Source organism: Trachurus trachurus (genome assembly GCF_905171665.1).
Source record: "Trachurus trachurus genome assembly, chromosome: 15".
In the NCBI taxonomy this organism is placed as follows: Eukaryota; Metazoa; Chordata; class Actinopteri; order Carangiformes; family Carangidae; genus Trachurus; species Trachurus trachurus.
In genome coordinates, this window is record NC_139906.1 from 7571301 (window position 1) to 7589412 (window position 18112).

Here is an 18112-nt window from a genome sequence, read left to right on the forward strand (position 1 = left end):
TCAACACTTTGATGTCAGCATCGGATCTGAACCTTCTTGATTCTCACACGGAGGTTTTACGTTGTTGTTGTTTTCAGTGCTGCCGAAATCTGCTGAAATGCCTGTCGGTATCGGAGTCAGTGGTCGGACTTTAACTTCGAACACATCCCACTGCTCAGATATTAATCCCTTGTTGAAGAGCAGAGCAGCCAGGTAGGAGACTAGCAAAATGGTGGCAAACACCACCAGCATACAAATGGTCCGGATGGGGGAATACTGAACGTAAACACCGTCTTCAAAGGTGCATCCTGGGAAGTGGATGGCAGGTGGAAGCCCTAGCAATGGCTCGCCACACAAGAGCCTTAAAAAAAGCCCAACCAGGAAACCCACAGTGGCACCGTAACCATTGGAGACGGTGAAGAAGAGCACACAGACCAGCTGTGGAAACATCATAATGTAGGCAATTTCTCCACCCAGGACCCAGAACGCCATAACACCAGTGTGGAGGAAGGTGAGCGACGTACCAGCCAGGCCAAACACAACCACGGCGATTCGAATCACCCACCGGATCTCGTTCTCCGACGCCTACAATCACACAGAAGATCATTAGGAAAAGCAGCAGACAAATAAATGATAGTTCTTGAAATAAAATTCAACAAAAGCTTCATCCCATCTGCCATAGCTAACTAAATAAGACAATGAAAAGAACATAACCATGGGGAATGTACATGTAAATGTGGGGTGTGGGGTCTTATGTTTTATGTTTTTTATGTCCCTATGTATTTGTGGTGTATGAAATGTGGGAATGTGTGTCAATGAATGTAATTTTGCACTTCTCGAGGCCGTCTGTACGCAATGGTGAAAACTATGTTCCTTGTAAAGGACAAATAAATTAATCTATCTATCTATCTGCTCCACCACGCCAACCTCACCTCAGTCCTCAGGTTCTTCTTGTAGATATTCGAGGAGAAGATGGAGGCTGCCGACAGCAGGGCGGAGTCAGTGGACGACATCACCGCGGCCGCCACAGCTCCGATGCCGATGACGGAGATGTAAGGCGGGGTCAGGTGGTGCAGGGAGAGGGGTAGGATCAAACCTGTCTGACCCCGTTCAAACGGAGGCGGAGAACCATAAGAGGTCAGGTTCCAGTCTAGGGAAAGAGGAAAGGACAGGATTTAACAATGTAATCCATCCATCCATTGTCCGCCGCATTATCCGGAGTCGGGGCAGCAGTCGGAGCAGGGATCCCCAGACTTCCCTCTCCCCGGACACTTCCTCCAGCTCTTCCGGGGGGACCCCAAGGCGTTCCCAGGCCAGCGTGTCCTGGGTCTTCCTCGGGGCCTCCTCCCGGTGGGACATGCCCGGAACACCTCACGAGGGAGGCGTCCAGGGGGCATCCTATACAGGTGCCCGAGCCACCTCAGCTGGCTCCTCTCGATGTGGAGGAGCAGCGGCTCTACTCCGAGCTCCTCCCGGGTGACAGAGCTCCTCACCCTATCTCTAAGGGAGCGCCCCGCCACCCTGCGGAGGAAACTCATTTCGGCCGCTTGTATCCGGGATCCTGTTCTTTCGGTCATGACCCAGAGTTCATGACCATAGGTCAAGGTGGGAACGTAGATCGACCGGTAAATCAAGAGCTTTGCCTTTCGGCTCAGCTCCTTCTTCACCACGACGGACCGATACAATGACCGCATTACTGCGGCCGCCGCACCGATCCGCCTGTCGATCTCGCGCTCCATTCTCCCCTCACTCGTGAACAAGACCCCAAGATACTTAAACTCCTCCACCTGAGGCAGGAACTCTCCCCCGACCTGGAGGGTGCAAGCCACCTTTTTCTGGTCGAGAACCATGGCCTCGGACTTAGAGGTGCTGATTCTCATCCCAGCTGCTTCACACTCGGCCGCAAACCGCCCCAGTGCATGCTGCAGGTCCTGGCTCGAGGGAGCCAACAAGACCACATCATCTGCAAAAAGCAGAGATGAAATCAAGTGGCTCCCGAACCGTACCCCCTCCGGCCCTTGGCTGCACCTAGAAATTCTGTCCATAAAAATAATGAACAGAACCGGTGACAAAGGGCAGCCCTGCCGGAGTGGAACACGCACCGGGAACAGGTCTGACTTACTGCCGGCAATGCGAACCAAGCTCCTGCTCCGGTCGTACAGGGACCGTACACATGTGGACTGGTTGTGGACTGGTTGGGCAAACTCCCATGCGCCCTCGAGCACCCTGCGGAGGGTGTAGAGCTGGTCCAGTGTTCCACGGCCAGGATGAAAACCGCATTGTTCCTCCTGAATCCGAGGTTCGACTATCGGCCGAATTCTCCTCTCCAGCACCCTGGAATAGACTTTCCCCGGGAGGCTGAGGAGTGTGATCCCCCGGCAGTTGGAACACACCCTCCGGTCCCCCTTTTTGAAGAGAGGGACCACCACCCCGGTCTGCCAGTCCAGAGGCACTGTCCCCGACTGCCTCGCGATGCTGCAGAAGGGTGTCAGCCAATGTAATCCATAAATAAAAACTACAATTTGCCTCCTGAGTCGTTTAATATGAACCATTCGTGTGTCATAGTTGCTGTGTAAAGTATTGAGTCCAAGTGTTGCTGAGATATCATCACATCCTCTTTTAGTGACTAATTGGTACAGAATATAGAGACTGCTACACTCTGTAATACTTGCACAAAAAAAAATCTTTTAATTGTTTTAAACAGCTTTAAACTGTTTGCCTGAAGAAGGCCACAGCACCGAAACGTTGCCACCATTAAAACAGTCTCTATATTCTGCACTTTTGCAAACCTACCTGTCTATCAAATAGATGTTTTTAAGTGACTAATTGGTGCAATGATGAAAATCAAGTTTAAATTTCAGGTTGAAACCTTTTTGTTAAGGTTTTTGTTGTGACTTGTTCACCTGTCGATGCAGCTGCAGCCCCGATCAGCACGGGGGGAATCCCAAATGTGGGGATGAGAAAAGCAGCAGCGTAACATCTCAGCTTGGCTGTGGCTGAAGAGGTGGCAGACAGCGTCCTCTGGTGGAAGTCCTGAAAACCCAGGTCACCTATACTCTGGGAGAAGGAGGAGGCAAAGATGCATAAAGTTTTAATATTAAGACAAATGAAGTTAAGTGAAGTCTAATCCCATGCTGTAGTTATTCATCAGAAACAAAGGCAATAATGCTTTGTTCTTTTACTAAAGTTGTTTCATTGTCTGAACATCACAGGAGGTCATTTGTATCCATAACATTTTTTTTTTAATTTCCTAATACTGGCAGTAAGACTGAACCAGAGCCAAAGTGAAACATCCCCAGAAAAATGTCAGTTTTTAATGAAACATTGAATTTTATGTGGAGTCTGAGTTTATGTTATGAATCAGGATCCAGGGTCACGACTTTACCAGGAGTAAGAAGATGTCGATCCACCTCCAGGCCGTGTCTGCAGTAAGAGAGCCCACCCACGGAGCCTGGAAGGTGCGATTGAAGGACGTGGTGGTGATGTCGACGGACGCCGGATTCATGAGGACGAACGGGACGCACAACCACTGGGGAGAAAAACAGAGAGAATTAGAGTTTATGTTTTCTCATTTTTTCTGAATGCTCAACACACTGCAGCTTAAAAAAAAACACATGCAAAGACACCGACATACAAATTCAGAAAACATCTTATATTTGACTACACTTATCCTGCAAAAAAAAACAACAAAAAAAACAGGTGACCCTTCACACTGTATCATTCTCTTATCAGAGTCAAGGCAAGCATGGTCCATCACTTTGCTCAGCAAACAAGTTTTGCATGTTGTGGCATGGCAGCGTTTTGCACAGCTGACAGTGCTGCTAGTTGTGCAGTAAACAAGGATTGTATCGTACAAAAATAAATATAAAAAAAACAATCCACCGTTATCTGCTGTGAATCCAAACCATCCGAGGTGCGGTTGCCTCACTTACCGAGGTGATAAAAATGAGAATGAGCTGTATGATGTCAGTGTAGGCCACGGAGTAGAGGCCTCCCAGCAGAGTGTAGGTGATGGCCACGGCGGCAGAGATCCAGATACACACAGCATACGACAAATCCAGGATCACACTCATGGTTACACCTAATGGCACACACACATGCAGTTACCATGCACACTCAAAAAAACTAACAAAAAAATACAGTAAAACGGTGCATGCAGATTCCCACTCAAGCAAAATGAGAAAAAGACATTAACATCATGAATCATGTGTAGAGATGTGATGCATTTATGTCGAAGGGCATCAGTATAAAAAAGGAAATACCTGTATAAGGCTACTAATGAGTAAGTTCCTTCTGCAACCAGCAAATTCTCAGAAAAGCAGAGAGCATCTTAGCCTCCCCGAGCCATGTCCTTGCGGGTGAATTCGCTCTGTTGCCTTCAGGGCGCCGTTATGCCCTTCCTATGTGTAGAACGAACCGCTTCTCTAAATCATTCGTCCCCTCTGCACTCAGACTTTTAAATTCCTCATAGGGTTTCTCTATTTTAATTTTTTTATTTTTTATACTATACCCATTTCAAGCTCCGTGTTGTTGTTGTCTGATGTGTGTTGTACTGATTATGTATTTATTGTCTGTTTATTGTGGGCCATGTAGGCCATACAAACCACGACAACCTGCTGCTCAAAATGAATTGCCCCCTGTGGGATTAATAAAGTTGTTTTGGATTTGAATTGAATGATAGTATGAAATACTTCACATGATATACTTTGAATGATCATAAGAGACGTGTGGGAATCTGAGACGGTAACAACAAACCCAGCCATCCTGAGTTTCACAGGCAAACACGGAGTGAAATTTAAAAAGGTAAACGACACCATGCAGACAGACACATACGATACGTTGATACAAATCAAGAGTCGAGCCCTTTTAAATTCTTACCCAAACTGATCAGTGTCGATGTCACCCAAATTATTTCTGACATCAGCGGGGCCACCGACAGGAGTGCGCTCAGTCCATTTCCGTACTTGATCTGGAAGGGGTCCATCATGGTGACGTACCTCCTGTCTCTCATCGGCTTGGCAAAGAAAAGACCGCCTTCAAATGAAAGGAGAGAAGAGAGGAGAACTGTAATTCAGATTCTGCGGCTCCATCCACAAGTTAAATCTGACGCTGAGATCAGAGTCTCACCGATGGTGAAGGCCAAGGTCGCGGCCAACGGCATCACAGCCCAGATCAGTCCCAGCTTCGGATCGTACACGGTCTCCGCTGTGCCGATGATGAAGGTCCCTCCGACCCAGGTAGCTGCATGGTGCACAATTTTGTAACTAGTTAGAAATTTTGTCACTGAAAACAGGAGAAGTCTCACAACCTCACAACATAAACCATAGTCATTGTTGCATGTTCACTGCACAAGGGGCTGACTAGTAGCTCCCGTCAGTGACATCTGCACTTCCAGGGCTGACACAAACACTGTTGACTTGACACAATCTCAACAACAAGAAAATAAATTGAAAATTCAATGGAGTAAGAAATATGTAATGTGTAATAATTTATTAGAGGAATTTATTTGTGGGTTGAACTGTTCTGGTAGTGTTGTGTGATGTATAATGTATTCTTTGCAGCTAATAATAATATTTCAGACTAGACTGTTTGCTGTATGTGTATATGATGACATGTTACAGTGATCTGTAACAGCGATGAATGTAAATATGTACTACGTTTCTTTTTAAAACTGCATTGAGGACCCCAGGAAGAATAGCTAATGTCATGACATCGGCTAATGGGGATCCTACAAATAAACAAGTCACGCTGGTATTACGCTGTGGATTACATATAGTGGAGTAGATAACAGAAAAATCATCGTGCAAATTATGATACAAGCATGAAATTTGGTTTGGTTGTTCTCTAGGGCCTATTGATGAAATCTGTCCGATTGGACATGTGAAAATCCAAGATGCCGGCCATTTTTCAAGATGGCTGCCAAATTAGCCTCCTGAAGTTCCTTTTTTTCAAAGAAATGTGTGTAGTTGACTAATTTGTGAAAGTGACACATTGTATTGTATTTAGACACATAGATGACATTATTAATGGAAAAGGAGAAAAAAAGATTTACAGTATATATAACTTCATTGGAAAAGTAACGAAAAAGGACACCAATGACTGTGTAACTTCACACTAAACACAGAAGTTCCTCTAGCTGCTTCTGGTTACATATGCAGCTGCAGAGTGCTGTGCAAGGAAGCCCTGATTTGAAGCTATTGAACAATATTTAATTTATTCAAAATAAACTGGTCTTTCCTGTAGGATTTATTTTAGGCTACAAGCCTGTTTCTCAGCATATTAACTATAATGACAACATAACAAAGCACTGACAAACAAAGCACTGACAAATAAGACCAATGTGAACATTCATATCGAACTCTGTAACACACTCATGACACAAGCCACACATGCTCTCCCTGTGTGATGGCCTGGGTAGTGGACAGTCTGAGGTTTCAGGTTGAAGTTTAGAATAATGAAATGCACCAAGAGACTGTGCTAGGTCTCTGCTGGACGTCTTCGTCTGTACGTTCAGCTGTAGTAGAGGAAAACTCGGCTCGTGCTCCAGTCATTAAAAAAACAAAACAAAACCCTGGTTTAGTGACCGAGGCTAAAATGTGGAAGGACGCTGTACTACTGGTCCTGCTGCATACCTGACGCTCTTATTTCTTTAATTGGGAAATCCACAGCCAAAGTAGCGCTACATTCAGCCAAGCCTGAGACCAACATACAATACGTAACACTCAGTACGTTTTTACATGACACTTGAGAAAACCGAATTATTGCCTTATCCGACTATAACTGGACAACTGAGTTCATGTAAACACGTTAGTCCAACTAATATCGGTTTTTCTCCGATTCAGACACCCAGATAATGCGATTGGAATTGGACTTTCTTCGGCATGTATACACCTTAATCAGAGTTTAACTGGACAACGTATGTGCTCATGCTCCACACCCCCCGCACTGGTGTAAGACCCCGGAATAGAAACATCCAAGACAGCCGGTGGCAGAAGCTGTTGTTGTAGCGTTACAGCGTTCTTGTCTGCCCCTGGAAATCACCATGACCACGAGCGTGCACCTGATCTGCACAATAACACGCACATTACGTACGAGATGAACAAAGCTGTTCAGCTGTAGTAGAGGAAAACTCGGCTCGTGCTCCAGTCATTAAAAAAAAAAAAAAAAAAAAAAACTCTATGTATGCGGAAGGACGCTGTACCACTGGTCCTGCTGCATACCTGACCCAGTGTGGCACACCTGGTGCTCTTATTTTTTTAACTGGAATAGTTCCACAGGCAACGTAGTGGTACATTCAGCCGAGCCTAAGACCAACATACAACGTAACAGTGTGGCATTGTTGCCTTCTCTTTTCACCGACAGCCCCATCCCCCCTTGTTTGCATGACAAATAACACTAGAGCATAATTGCAGCCTGCGTGTAACAAAATCGCGATTGATCATATTGCAATATAATTGCAAATGAAATTAATCATTGAGCCCTTTGTGCAGGTGACACTTCACTCATCTTTTGTTTTAATGTTTACAGTTCTTTTTTTCTCATGTCGTGCCCCCCCTTAAAAACTCTGGCGCCCCCCAAGGGGAGGCGCACCCCACAGTTTGAAAAACACTGTTTTACGAAATTAATTTTTTGGGCGCTACCCTGTATAAAATCACAAAATCCAACTCAACAGACTTGAAAATATAGGAATTGACACCAAGATCAATAAAATAAAATAAAAACTACACACGTTAATATAAAAATGGTGATTTATGAGGCTAATTTAGCAGCCATCTTGAAAAATTGCCGCCATCTTGGATTTTCAAATGTCCAATCAGACAAATTTGATCAGAAGCAGAACAAATACACCAAATTTCACGCTTGTATCATAATTTGCACAATTCCACTCAAATTGTGCTTTTATCTGCTCCACTAATATGTCTGCAATGTTAGGGTGAAAATTGTCTTAACATTGAATGTTTGCCTTTTACTAACTGAAGTTGATATTGTGCCTTACTGATTAATAAATAAAACAGAATACCAATGTTTTACTGACTGATGAAATAAAGCTGAACCTGTGTCTCTACACTGGAGACTGCAAAGCTGCACACAGTTACCTCATCACCAGAACTAACACTGAACATATATTCTCCACTTTGACAGTACTGATCAACAATGAATATATCTCACTGATGATTGTTTTATTAGACTGAGCACTTACTCATTTTACCCAATTAAACAAGTTAATCCTGCGTGGTGTGAAACATTTGCCTTTATTTACCTGTTTATGCGTTCACTTTAAGTAGTAGTAAAGTTTAGTCTCATGTTTTAACTAACCTATCGTGTCTTATATTTTTGACTAACCCCCTGAGTTTAAAGCAAACCATATAGATTTGTGTTCAGCTTAATTCATAATGCAATGAATACCAGTAACCTGTTTGATCATTCAGAGGTAAACTGAGGGCACACAGAGCCACAGTGAAAGCAAAACATCTCCAAGGCCGAAGGGAGGAGAGGATGAGAGGCCTGTGGCCTGCTGAATGAAGCATTGTGAGGAAGAGTTTTAAAGCAGATATCAGCTTCACGGCCGTTTCGGCTAATGCTGCGTTCAAGGCAGGCTTTTGAAACCGTAAGTTACAGCTTCAAGTCACAACTACGACTTGGTAGCGTTCCAGGTAACCCGTAGCTCGTGTTTTTACCATCCTGTTGTCTGTGAAAGTTCCCTATAACGGCCACTCGTAACTTCCGACCCGTGAACTCGTACCAGATCGAACTGGTATGACTTCACAGGAAGGAAAAACACAAAGTACGAGTTTCTTTGAACGCACCATGAGTTAGCAGCCCCCGCCCTTGTCAGGCATCAATTGGTCCTCGTGCTACGTCACCACATTCACGCGCATCCCTTGGCTGCACACACAGCCCTTCATGCCGTTCTCTCTCCTCATTGGATAACACTTGTATCCCACAAGGAAAATTTTCTCCTCGGGTTACAGCAGAGCAGAGTGACGGAGAGACTCGTGTTTAGGCTGAAATACTTCATGTAAGTGATTGCTGACGGAAAATAGGACTATTTAGGACTTATATTAACAAAAACATTCCACTGATATCTGCTTTAATGGTCTGTATTATCTGCCCTGACCCCTCACACACCTGGGTGGAAAGTTATGTCAGTGTAGGGAGGGCTTTGTTGTGTTTCAGGCCCAGAGGTTTGTGTGCTGGGAAGATGGGACCAACATGTGCCAGCCAGAGGGCACCAACAAAGGGAGGGCTAAGTTTAAACCACAGCCACTCCCCACCTGTTATTGACCAATAAGGATTAATTACACACACATAGTGCGAATTTATTAAAATTAATGTAACGCCTTTGTTTTAGGCAGAGGACAGAGAATTCTCGCTCTCTTGGGATGGTGGTTGCAGCTAACTGCTTGCAGACTGCGATTTCCTGAACAGGAGAGTTTCTTGTATCTGATTCCTTTGATGATCCAATTTAATAATAAAGAGTTAACCGGAACGTTGTTGTTTGTCCTCTCTTGGAATAAACGAACACGCAATGTCAGTTTTCCTGTTTTTTCATCCTGACAGCAACTTCTTTAAGTTTTAATCTAAACTACTTGTGAATCTTTGGTTTAAAGTCACTTCAAATAAACGCTAATAAACCACTTTCTGAATACCGCCTGGTGGACAGCACCACCCCACGAAGAAGCACTAGATTAAAGGCATCTCAGCTCCCCTGTCCTGAATCCTGCATTTATTTTTACAGACATATTAAATCTTTTGAAAGCCGACTTAAAGAATTTAATTTCGAAGAATTATTTACGATATGGTTGTCGAACGGTTTTTATCGTCTAAATGTGTCCGGTCATCCCCATGCACACAGTTTTATTCAGACACACAAATAATCTATTAACACAGTCACCTCATGCAAATTTAATCATCTACTATATCAAAACCTTCCAGTGATGCATGTAAAGTGACAGGCTCCGGCCCGGCGGGCTGCAGCTGCTGCACTGCAGCACAGACACAGACTCACCAGTTGTAGTGAAGATGCCGACCACCAAGCTGATTTTCCTGTTCCCCAGCAGGGCCATTTCCTCATGGCTTGCCTGCGTCCTGTTTTCATCCTTTCTGGATTTAAAAGAAGCCCAGATGCCGATCACGAGCACCAGCAGGTAGAAAATGATGGTGACTATCAGTCCCGGGACGTTGAGAGCCATGCTGAGTGTCCAAGAGCAGCGCGGTGCAGACAGCAGCCAGGCTGCATGCACACTCCCTTTATGACTCACTCAACCTGAAAAAAAGAAAAAAAAAACAGCTGACCAAGTGTCTCTGTAGCGAGGGAGGAGACAGGGGGGGAAAAAAGACTGAAGAATGAAGCGCAGCTCTTCCAGGACAACTGTTAATGTTAAAAAATAATGATTTGAAAGAAATAATTAATGTGTTAATTGTCAACACTCAATAGAATAAATGTTAGAAAATAAGGCAAATCTATGGAGGATGGTGTTGACCTGGTATAGTGAGACGATGATTCATTTAAAAATTTTAAATATAAATTAACAAACTTCAACATGATGAAATGTCTAGATAACCATGTGCTATTAATATTAACATCTGCTTTATATGTAATGCAGTAATAACTGTTGTAGGGTAGACAAAAAAAAAACTACCTCAAATTCAATGAGGGCAGCTGCCAGAGGAGACAGACAGTGACTTACCATTTCTTGTTGGTCGTGTGGATCCATAAGATGTTGCACTGGCCTGAGGTGGCACCTGACCTGCCTATGAAAACACATACAATTGCACTATAGGACAAAGATATTCTCTTTTTTATTATTATATAAGTGTCTTTTCAGAATTTTTGCATTCACACACTGAAATATTTTGATTACTTTGAGAACATACTGTCGGTAAACATTTTTGAGAACATGAGGGTTTACGCTTGTGGCCCACTAGGTGGCACAACAACCCCAAATAAACATAAAAACAGTAAGGATGCAAGAGGAGGAACAATGAATTATGATACCAGCAGATGTGCTGATGGGTGGTTGTGTGACTCACTCAGCTCAGACAGTGATGTAACTTCCCATGCTGAAATCCAGGAAGTATTTTGCGAAGCACATGCTGTATCGATGATGTATGCCGGGTTGTTTCCATTGAGATGTGGTTTGTGATTTGGTGCGCCATTCGAAATCTATGAAGACATCGAAAGGCAAATGAGGTCCAATGCAAACAAAACCAAATGAGTATTTCCCCAAGTTACAGAAGCACATTCACTGTCCACTTTCTTACAGCCATTGTAATTTCTAACAGTTAAGGGTAAATCTCAGAAAAATAACAATAGCCTATAGGCCCGTCATATTTACTGACATCATGGAAAGTAGTTGTATTCAGGCTGTTAAAAAAAAAAATCATATGAGACTCCACCTTGTCTGGATCGGGGCCTGCCTCTCTTTTCCCTCCACACTAGACAAAAGAAACTCACTGGCCTATCCTCTTACCTTGCTACATTTAATTGTGGATGCATTGTAAGTGAGTTAAGTTTAAATGTCCTGATTGATTGCTCTTATTTGCTTTATATGGAAATTATCTTTTATTTTATTTTTTGTACAGGAAATCATCCACCATCTTTTGTTCACCCATAGTTTCCTAACATTGTTGGGCTACCAAATAACTCACTGAACTGATTGCTGGATCCAGTGTTTTAATTGTGCACACTACTATACATGTATGGTCAGTAAGCCAGTACCAACACAACCAAATCCATGATAGTTTTTTCACAGACTCTACACAAACTACTGTTATCGTTTTAATAATTTCCTTGTTTATTTCTTAGCAGAGCAAATTAAGATTTAAGAAGTTTTGCCCTTGAGCGAACCAACAATTTAATGAAAAAGTTCTTCGTGAAGTCGCATCTTAACGGGCAGTTCCCCATCTTACAGTAACATCAGTAGCCTAGCCTCAGTGCTTTGACTCACCACTGGTGACTCCACACTGACCACTGTGAGTCACCAGTGGTGACCACTGACCACCACAGGTCAGAGTCAGAGGTCACCACTAGTGACCTGCTGGTGATCTGCTGGTGTCTCAGCGCTCGGGGCTCAGACTCACCATTGGTGACTCAACACTGACAAGTTGCAACTAACGATTATTTTGGTTGCCGACTAATTTATTGATTATTTTTTCGATTAGTCGTTTAGTCATGATTATTTTCATCATACCTTGCAACGTTTAATTGTGGATGCATTAGTTAAGTGAGTTAAGTCATCACTTACCAGTGTGTCACCAGTAGATATCCTCATCTTTCCAACAGGTTTTCAAACTAAAAGCCAGGTGGATCTGGGTTCCCTGCGTTTCTTCCGTGTTTATAGCGACATTGGCGCGCATTCGGCCGTCTGCCCGTCTGTGCGCAGGTCATAAAGGAAGTCAGGTGAGCGCTGCTCTGCTTCTGACCTGCGCAGTGCGCGCACCACGTTTCCTGGTCAGCTGATGTCCTGCACTGTGTGTTACAGATGGTGTTATGTTACAGGTATGAACTGTTACTGCGTTACTTTTATAATCCTGCTCCTCAGGTGATTCTGATCTGAGTGGTTGCACGAGTCTTACGACACGCCATGAACAGGCCTGTTTTCGGACACTGTTGAGTAGGCTACCTTCACCAGCTTATTATAGGCCTAGACGTAAAGTCTGATAGGGGGGCGGGGGCGTAGCCGGGAGACTCACCTGTGCAGGTTATAGCTTATTTCAACTTTATTTATCATTCATTTACAAAACATACATAGTAGTAGTGCAGAAATCATATAAACAACAGGGTAAACATTACATTAATAACTGAAAAACAAATAAATGATCGGCTACATACAGTAAAAAAAAATTAAAAAACTATGCAGGTTATAGCGAGGGGCTCCTGCTTCTACTGGTGCTATCACGTATGATTTGCAGTGCAACAATGCAATATGTGTGGTCAAACAGGTGTGCAGTTACAGCCAGGTTCCAGCAGAGGGTGTTAGCGCGTTTAGTTTACTGTTAGTTGTTATTCGCCCCCCCTCCTTTTGTGAACTGCACATTTTGCCTATTATTGCAATAAAGGTTGTTGTTATTTGTAAATGTGCCTTTATGGGTTATTGGACGGCTCTGACTTAGTGGAAGTAGATTCCAGTCACATTGAATAAATAAATATCAGATCAATCCTGCAATACACCTGCAGGTTTCATCTTATGATGAATAGCCTACTCAGAGACAGAGGAAGCCACTTGAGGGCGTGGGCAACACTGTCTGTAGCCTATAAACTCACTCCAGGATGAAAAACTATCAGTATGAAGTGGAGCCATGGGAGCACTGTGTGGTCCTCGCCTGCAGGAGATGAAGATACTAATCTTTCCACTGTGCCTTACATGTGAGTTCAAGCTTCAACTTTTTTATATAAAGTTAATTTAGAAGCGGTTCATTTGCATCGGAAACTTTTTTCATCAGTGAAAGCTGCAGACCGAGCAGCAGCGAGGCGGGAGGCTGCTGCCTCCAGCGAAGTATACAGACAGAGGCTGATGAAGCGAAACATGACAGAGATGGGAGATCGGGCGGCGTTGACTTCTGTTTGTTTTATTATGATTGATGAGACTTGTCCAGACGTGTTCCTTGCACCAGTAATGTCTTAATGTGTGCAACGATACATTCGATATACGTACAAATGTGTCTATAAAAAGACTGAGGGTATAGAGCCATAGGTATACTGTATGGGTACAGACTATGGGGTAGAGCAGGGCTATTCAATTGGCCACATCCGGCCCCGACCCAATGTCCGAGTGGCCCGGCTCGTGCCCCCCCCCCCCCCCCCCCCCCCAACCAATAATTTAATTTTAACGCAACTAAATACTTGCAATGGAATCATAACAGTAACTTGAAGGATAGCTACTTTTCAAAGAAATAATCCGTAATCAAATACTTTCCCAGAGTCATTTGCCCCAAATGGCTTTATGCTCCTTGTTTTTCACCAATCAAAATATGTTAGAAAAGAAATCTTTGTTCATCTTTAGGCCTAATTTTAAGACTAGGCTACATTTAGTGATTTACATAACCCCCTGCTGTAAACCTCAGTGGAAACTCAGACAGTAGGCCTCAGGAAACTTTTAGTTCCTAAAAAAAACTCAAATTCAAAGCATTAACAGCTACACCTTTACTAGCCTACTACTATCACTAGGTAGGCTACTACTTTTATTTTCTTATTCTCTTTTTTCTGGCTGTGTAGATTTGTTTTTAATAGCTAATGCTGGGTTTTAAAAATGCCCCTCATTTGTCATTACCTTCTTGACCGCTGAAAATGTCCGGCCCAGCTTAAGGTCTCGGTTTTAAAATCTGGCCCCACTGAATTTGTAATTGAATAGCCCTGGGGTAGAGCCTACGTGAAATCCCCGGGACCCCCTCCCCTCTCCACTTCTGCAGAACTCTGCAGGAAGGGCGCGTCTTCTTCTAAGTCACAGTTTTGGCATTTTCTTACCCGTGTTGCAATGACCATATGGGCGATTCTTCAACTAGGTGCACTTTTAGCCATGTGAACTTGAAAAAACTGACCTAACACAGTCTCATAAGTTAAAATAGTTTGTCTAGTTTTAAGATCTGTAAGAGGACAAACTTAGATTACAAGGCAAATTGTTAATTTTGTACATTTTTTCTGATCTGCGATGAACAAATGTCATTTCCACCACATCTCAATATACAACTGTTATTTAATTATAAATAACTTATACCACTCTAAAACTATCTGAGACCCTTTTTGTAACTATGTTTTACCATTTTTTCCATAATACACAATAATCATACATTTATGAATTAAATAAATTCAATCTCTTAAGGACCAACTGCTGAATTGTACACCTGCTACATCTGGAATTTAATATTGCTTGGGTAGGGGCTTTTTAGAAAATAAATAACTTGAATTATTATGTAAAGTGGATCATGACCTTTTAAATTGTGGAGATTTTTTGTATGTGTGTTGAGAACTTTTACAATAATTTTTAAAAATGTCTGTGGTGGTGGAAATGACAGGGTGTTGTGGAAATGACAACAAATGAACGTGAATATATAGAAACAGTAGACATTTATTTGAACATTTCTTAAACTGTCATTAAACAAAACCATCCCTGGTTGTAGTGTAGTCTAAAAGCCAATATCTAAGTTCCATCAAATAATAGATGACAAAAATGTATTTAGCCCCTATAGGCCTGTGACCTTTCTGCTGCTGTCTTACGTGGCATCTTAAAAATATATAAATAAATGGAATATAACATATAATTATATTATTAATGTTGATTAATGTTAATTTAATATGTAATATTAAAAAATAACTACTCTCACAATCCATATCACTTGGACTTTAAGCATAAATGTCATTTCCACCACACTACTTTCTTTTCCACCACAGAGGATAATGTGGTGGAAATGATGGTGGTGGAAATGACATTTCTACAGTATTTTGTGAAAAAATGCAGACTAGCTTAACTGATTAGCTTTGAATTGATACTTAGGATTTCATGTATGCAAAATACACTTATTCAACTAAAAAAAAAAACTTAAAAAAAACACCTATGAAGGTATAACATGTTTGGAAATGACGTGCAATAAATATACTGATCGAGCAACATTTATCTTAATTTTTCTTCAATAGTTGTTGATGAAATTGAAAATTCCCTCCATGTCCAACATGTGCTCTGATGTCAGTGAACATTGCCATAGAAACCATTCATACAATCTCTCAGAGAATTTTTTTAAGGGGACATTACTGTGCTGTGGTGGAAATGACCGTGATACTGTGCGACAGCTATATTTTGGATAAAAAATAATATTGATGGCTGTCTTACATTAAACACTATAATGTGTTTTAGTTATTTTACTGATAATTAATTCAGGCACATTAGTAGTTTTCAAATAAATCACATTTCTAAACATTATTTTCACTGTTGAAGTTTAAAAGTCTGGGTGCGCGACAAGGGTAAAACAGTGATTTTGACACTTGTAAGAATGTTGAAAAGTATGAAAAAATTATAATAGAAAGGTGGTACATTTTTTCTAAGGTGGTTTTATTGTTAGTTTGACAAAGAAAGTGGAAATTATACAATATGATGTGTATTTTTTAAAATATGACCAAAGAACATAAAAGTGCCCGTAGTCTAAGAATCACCCATATATGTTCTGCCAGCTTTCAGTTTGACCAATACGTGGTAGGTGGGGTATTATGTTGGGGAAAGGGGCATATAAAGAGCATAATGAGCCAGGTGTAGAGGGGGGTAAAGCAAAAAGTTTTCTGACCGTGATTGAAAGTGTTTTGCACGTGATGAATGTAATGGTGATGTAGAAGAACAGTTGTGCCTTACCTGTGCTAAATGAGCTGTTTGTGTTGATAAATTATATGCAAAAGACAATTCTGAGGCATGGATATTGGTTTCGTGGACCTGCGTCCATAGAGTTTATCCTCATCTGCACACTCAAGGAACTTAAATGTACACAGTTTATTGGTTAAAAGACTAGATTAAAAGACTGTAGGCTACACTAATTAGTTTAGACAAGACTAAAAGAATAAACTCCAGTGAAGAACATAGTGAACACATTTTTTCATTTTAATTTTTATTTCATTTTCAATTCATACATTATTGACAAAAAATAATGATAGATTATAATTCACACATTCCATGCATGGGAAGGAGCAGGATGAGAAAAACTAACTAAAACTTCTTGTAAAGTGCCTTTTTACTGGCACGTGTTACTGAACTTATATTAATGAGCCTTGGAAAACAAAGAGCCACATGAGGTGCATATAGTTAAGCCGGCATGGACCCATCATCACATAATTGTTCCCCAGCGGGACACGATAGGTATTTTAACCACCAGCGAGGTGTGACTTATTGGATTGAAAGTTTACAAATCAAAGTTATTGTAGCCGTGGCAGAGTGTGAAGGATGTTGAATTCCCCACAGCTTTCAGTGACAGCTGTGATGTAATGACTCCTCCGCCCTCTACCAATAGTAAAATCAGTGTTGTGCAATAATAACTTTGATTAACTCCACATTACTGAAGGCTACATTAGTGTTTGTTTTAGAGGACACGGGGAATGTGTCTTTAAGTGCACTTGAAAAGGCTTTGTTTCTTTGTTTCTTTGTTTTTACATTGTCAGATGGGCCAATTAATGAAGTGCTTAGTGGAAATGCCTGTCAACTATGTTAATTATCTGTCACTCACAGGGCGACACGGGGAGTCCTGTTCTTTAAATATCTGTATCAGGAAGGCTACAGGAAATGTTTTGACTATTATCATCATGTATTTGTTTTTTTTCCATCCTCAGTGGCCCTTGTGAGGCTTTCCACTGCACAGGATGACTTTGCATGCAACGTCACTCAGGCTTGGGGGCTGACGACATACAGGGTCCCAGATTTTAAACAGAGCCGGTGTGAATATTCGTGGTCTAACGCCTCGGTAAGTTAGAGAAGCAAGAAGAAATTCACTGTTTCCAAGTTTTGTTTTGCTTTTTCCGTGTCAAGATGCATCTTGATAAGATAAACCTGTTTTTAACACATAGAATATGTCAAGTATCTGTCAGTGGTGTATCAATGTGAAGGTCACTAAAGTTGCTTTATTTTGTCTTCAACATGCTGACTGTAGAACTTTCCACTGGCAAACGGCGGGCCGAGAACCGACCCCAGGGTGGTGAGCAAGAATGATACGACTCTCATCACCCGTGAGTGCGTAGAGAAGATTACGTACCGGCGCAGCTGCGTCTCTGAGGTAAAAAAGCAAACAGAGCAACATGTAAAACTGGCACTGAGCATTATAGAGCTGATGAAACACAACTAAAAATACTTTTAATCTGCTATAATTGATCAGTGATCCTGCTCTGTTCTCTGCACAGGGAGGAGAGCGCCGTAAGGCAACCTGTGAGAGTGAGTACTGTCAAAGTTTGCTTCAAGACTGACTTAAAGTGATTAGTTTACAGTGTTCTCCTATGAATATCTCCTTTTTACAGACAACTGCACTGACACCATTGGCCCACCTCCACCTGATGGTAGGGATAAGTTATATTCATATTAGATGTTTTTAAATGGTTCTCGAGGAGTTTGTGAATGTTTGTTTGTGATACAGATATGAACTGAGCGAAAGCATGAATGAAGGTGCG

The 18112-nt window shown here is 42.1% G+C and overlaps 1 protein-coding gene across 1 annotated transcript; it reads right to left on the bottom strand.

The window, feature by feature from the left end:
- On the bottom strand, nucleotides 1-10172 carry LOC310997708 (high-affinity choline transporter 1-like; the record flags this gene model as incomplete). Its single annotated transcript, XM_083987498.1, has 8 exons — nucleotides 1-564; nucleotides 912-1129; nucleotides 2883-3036; nucleotides 3365-3508; nucleotides 3912-4060; nucleotides 4858-5013; nucleotides 5107-5220; nucleotides 9989-10172. The coding sequence occupies 8 exons, from the start codon at nucleotides 10170-10172 to the stop codon at nucleotides 1-3; spliced, it is 1683 nt and encodes a 560-aa protein (XP_083843624.1).
- Between the last annotated feature and the right edge of the window lie 7940 nt (nucleotides 10173-18112).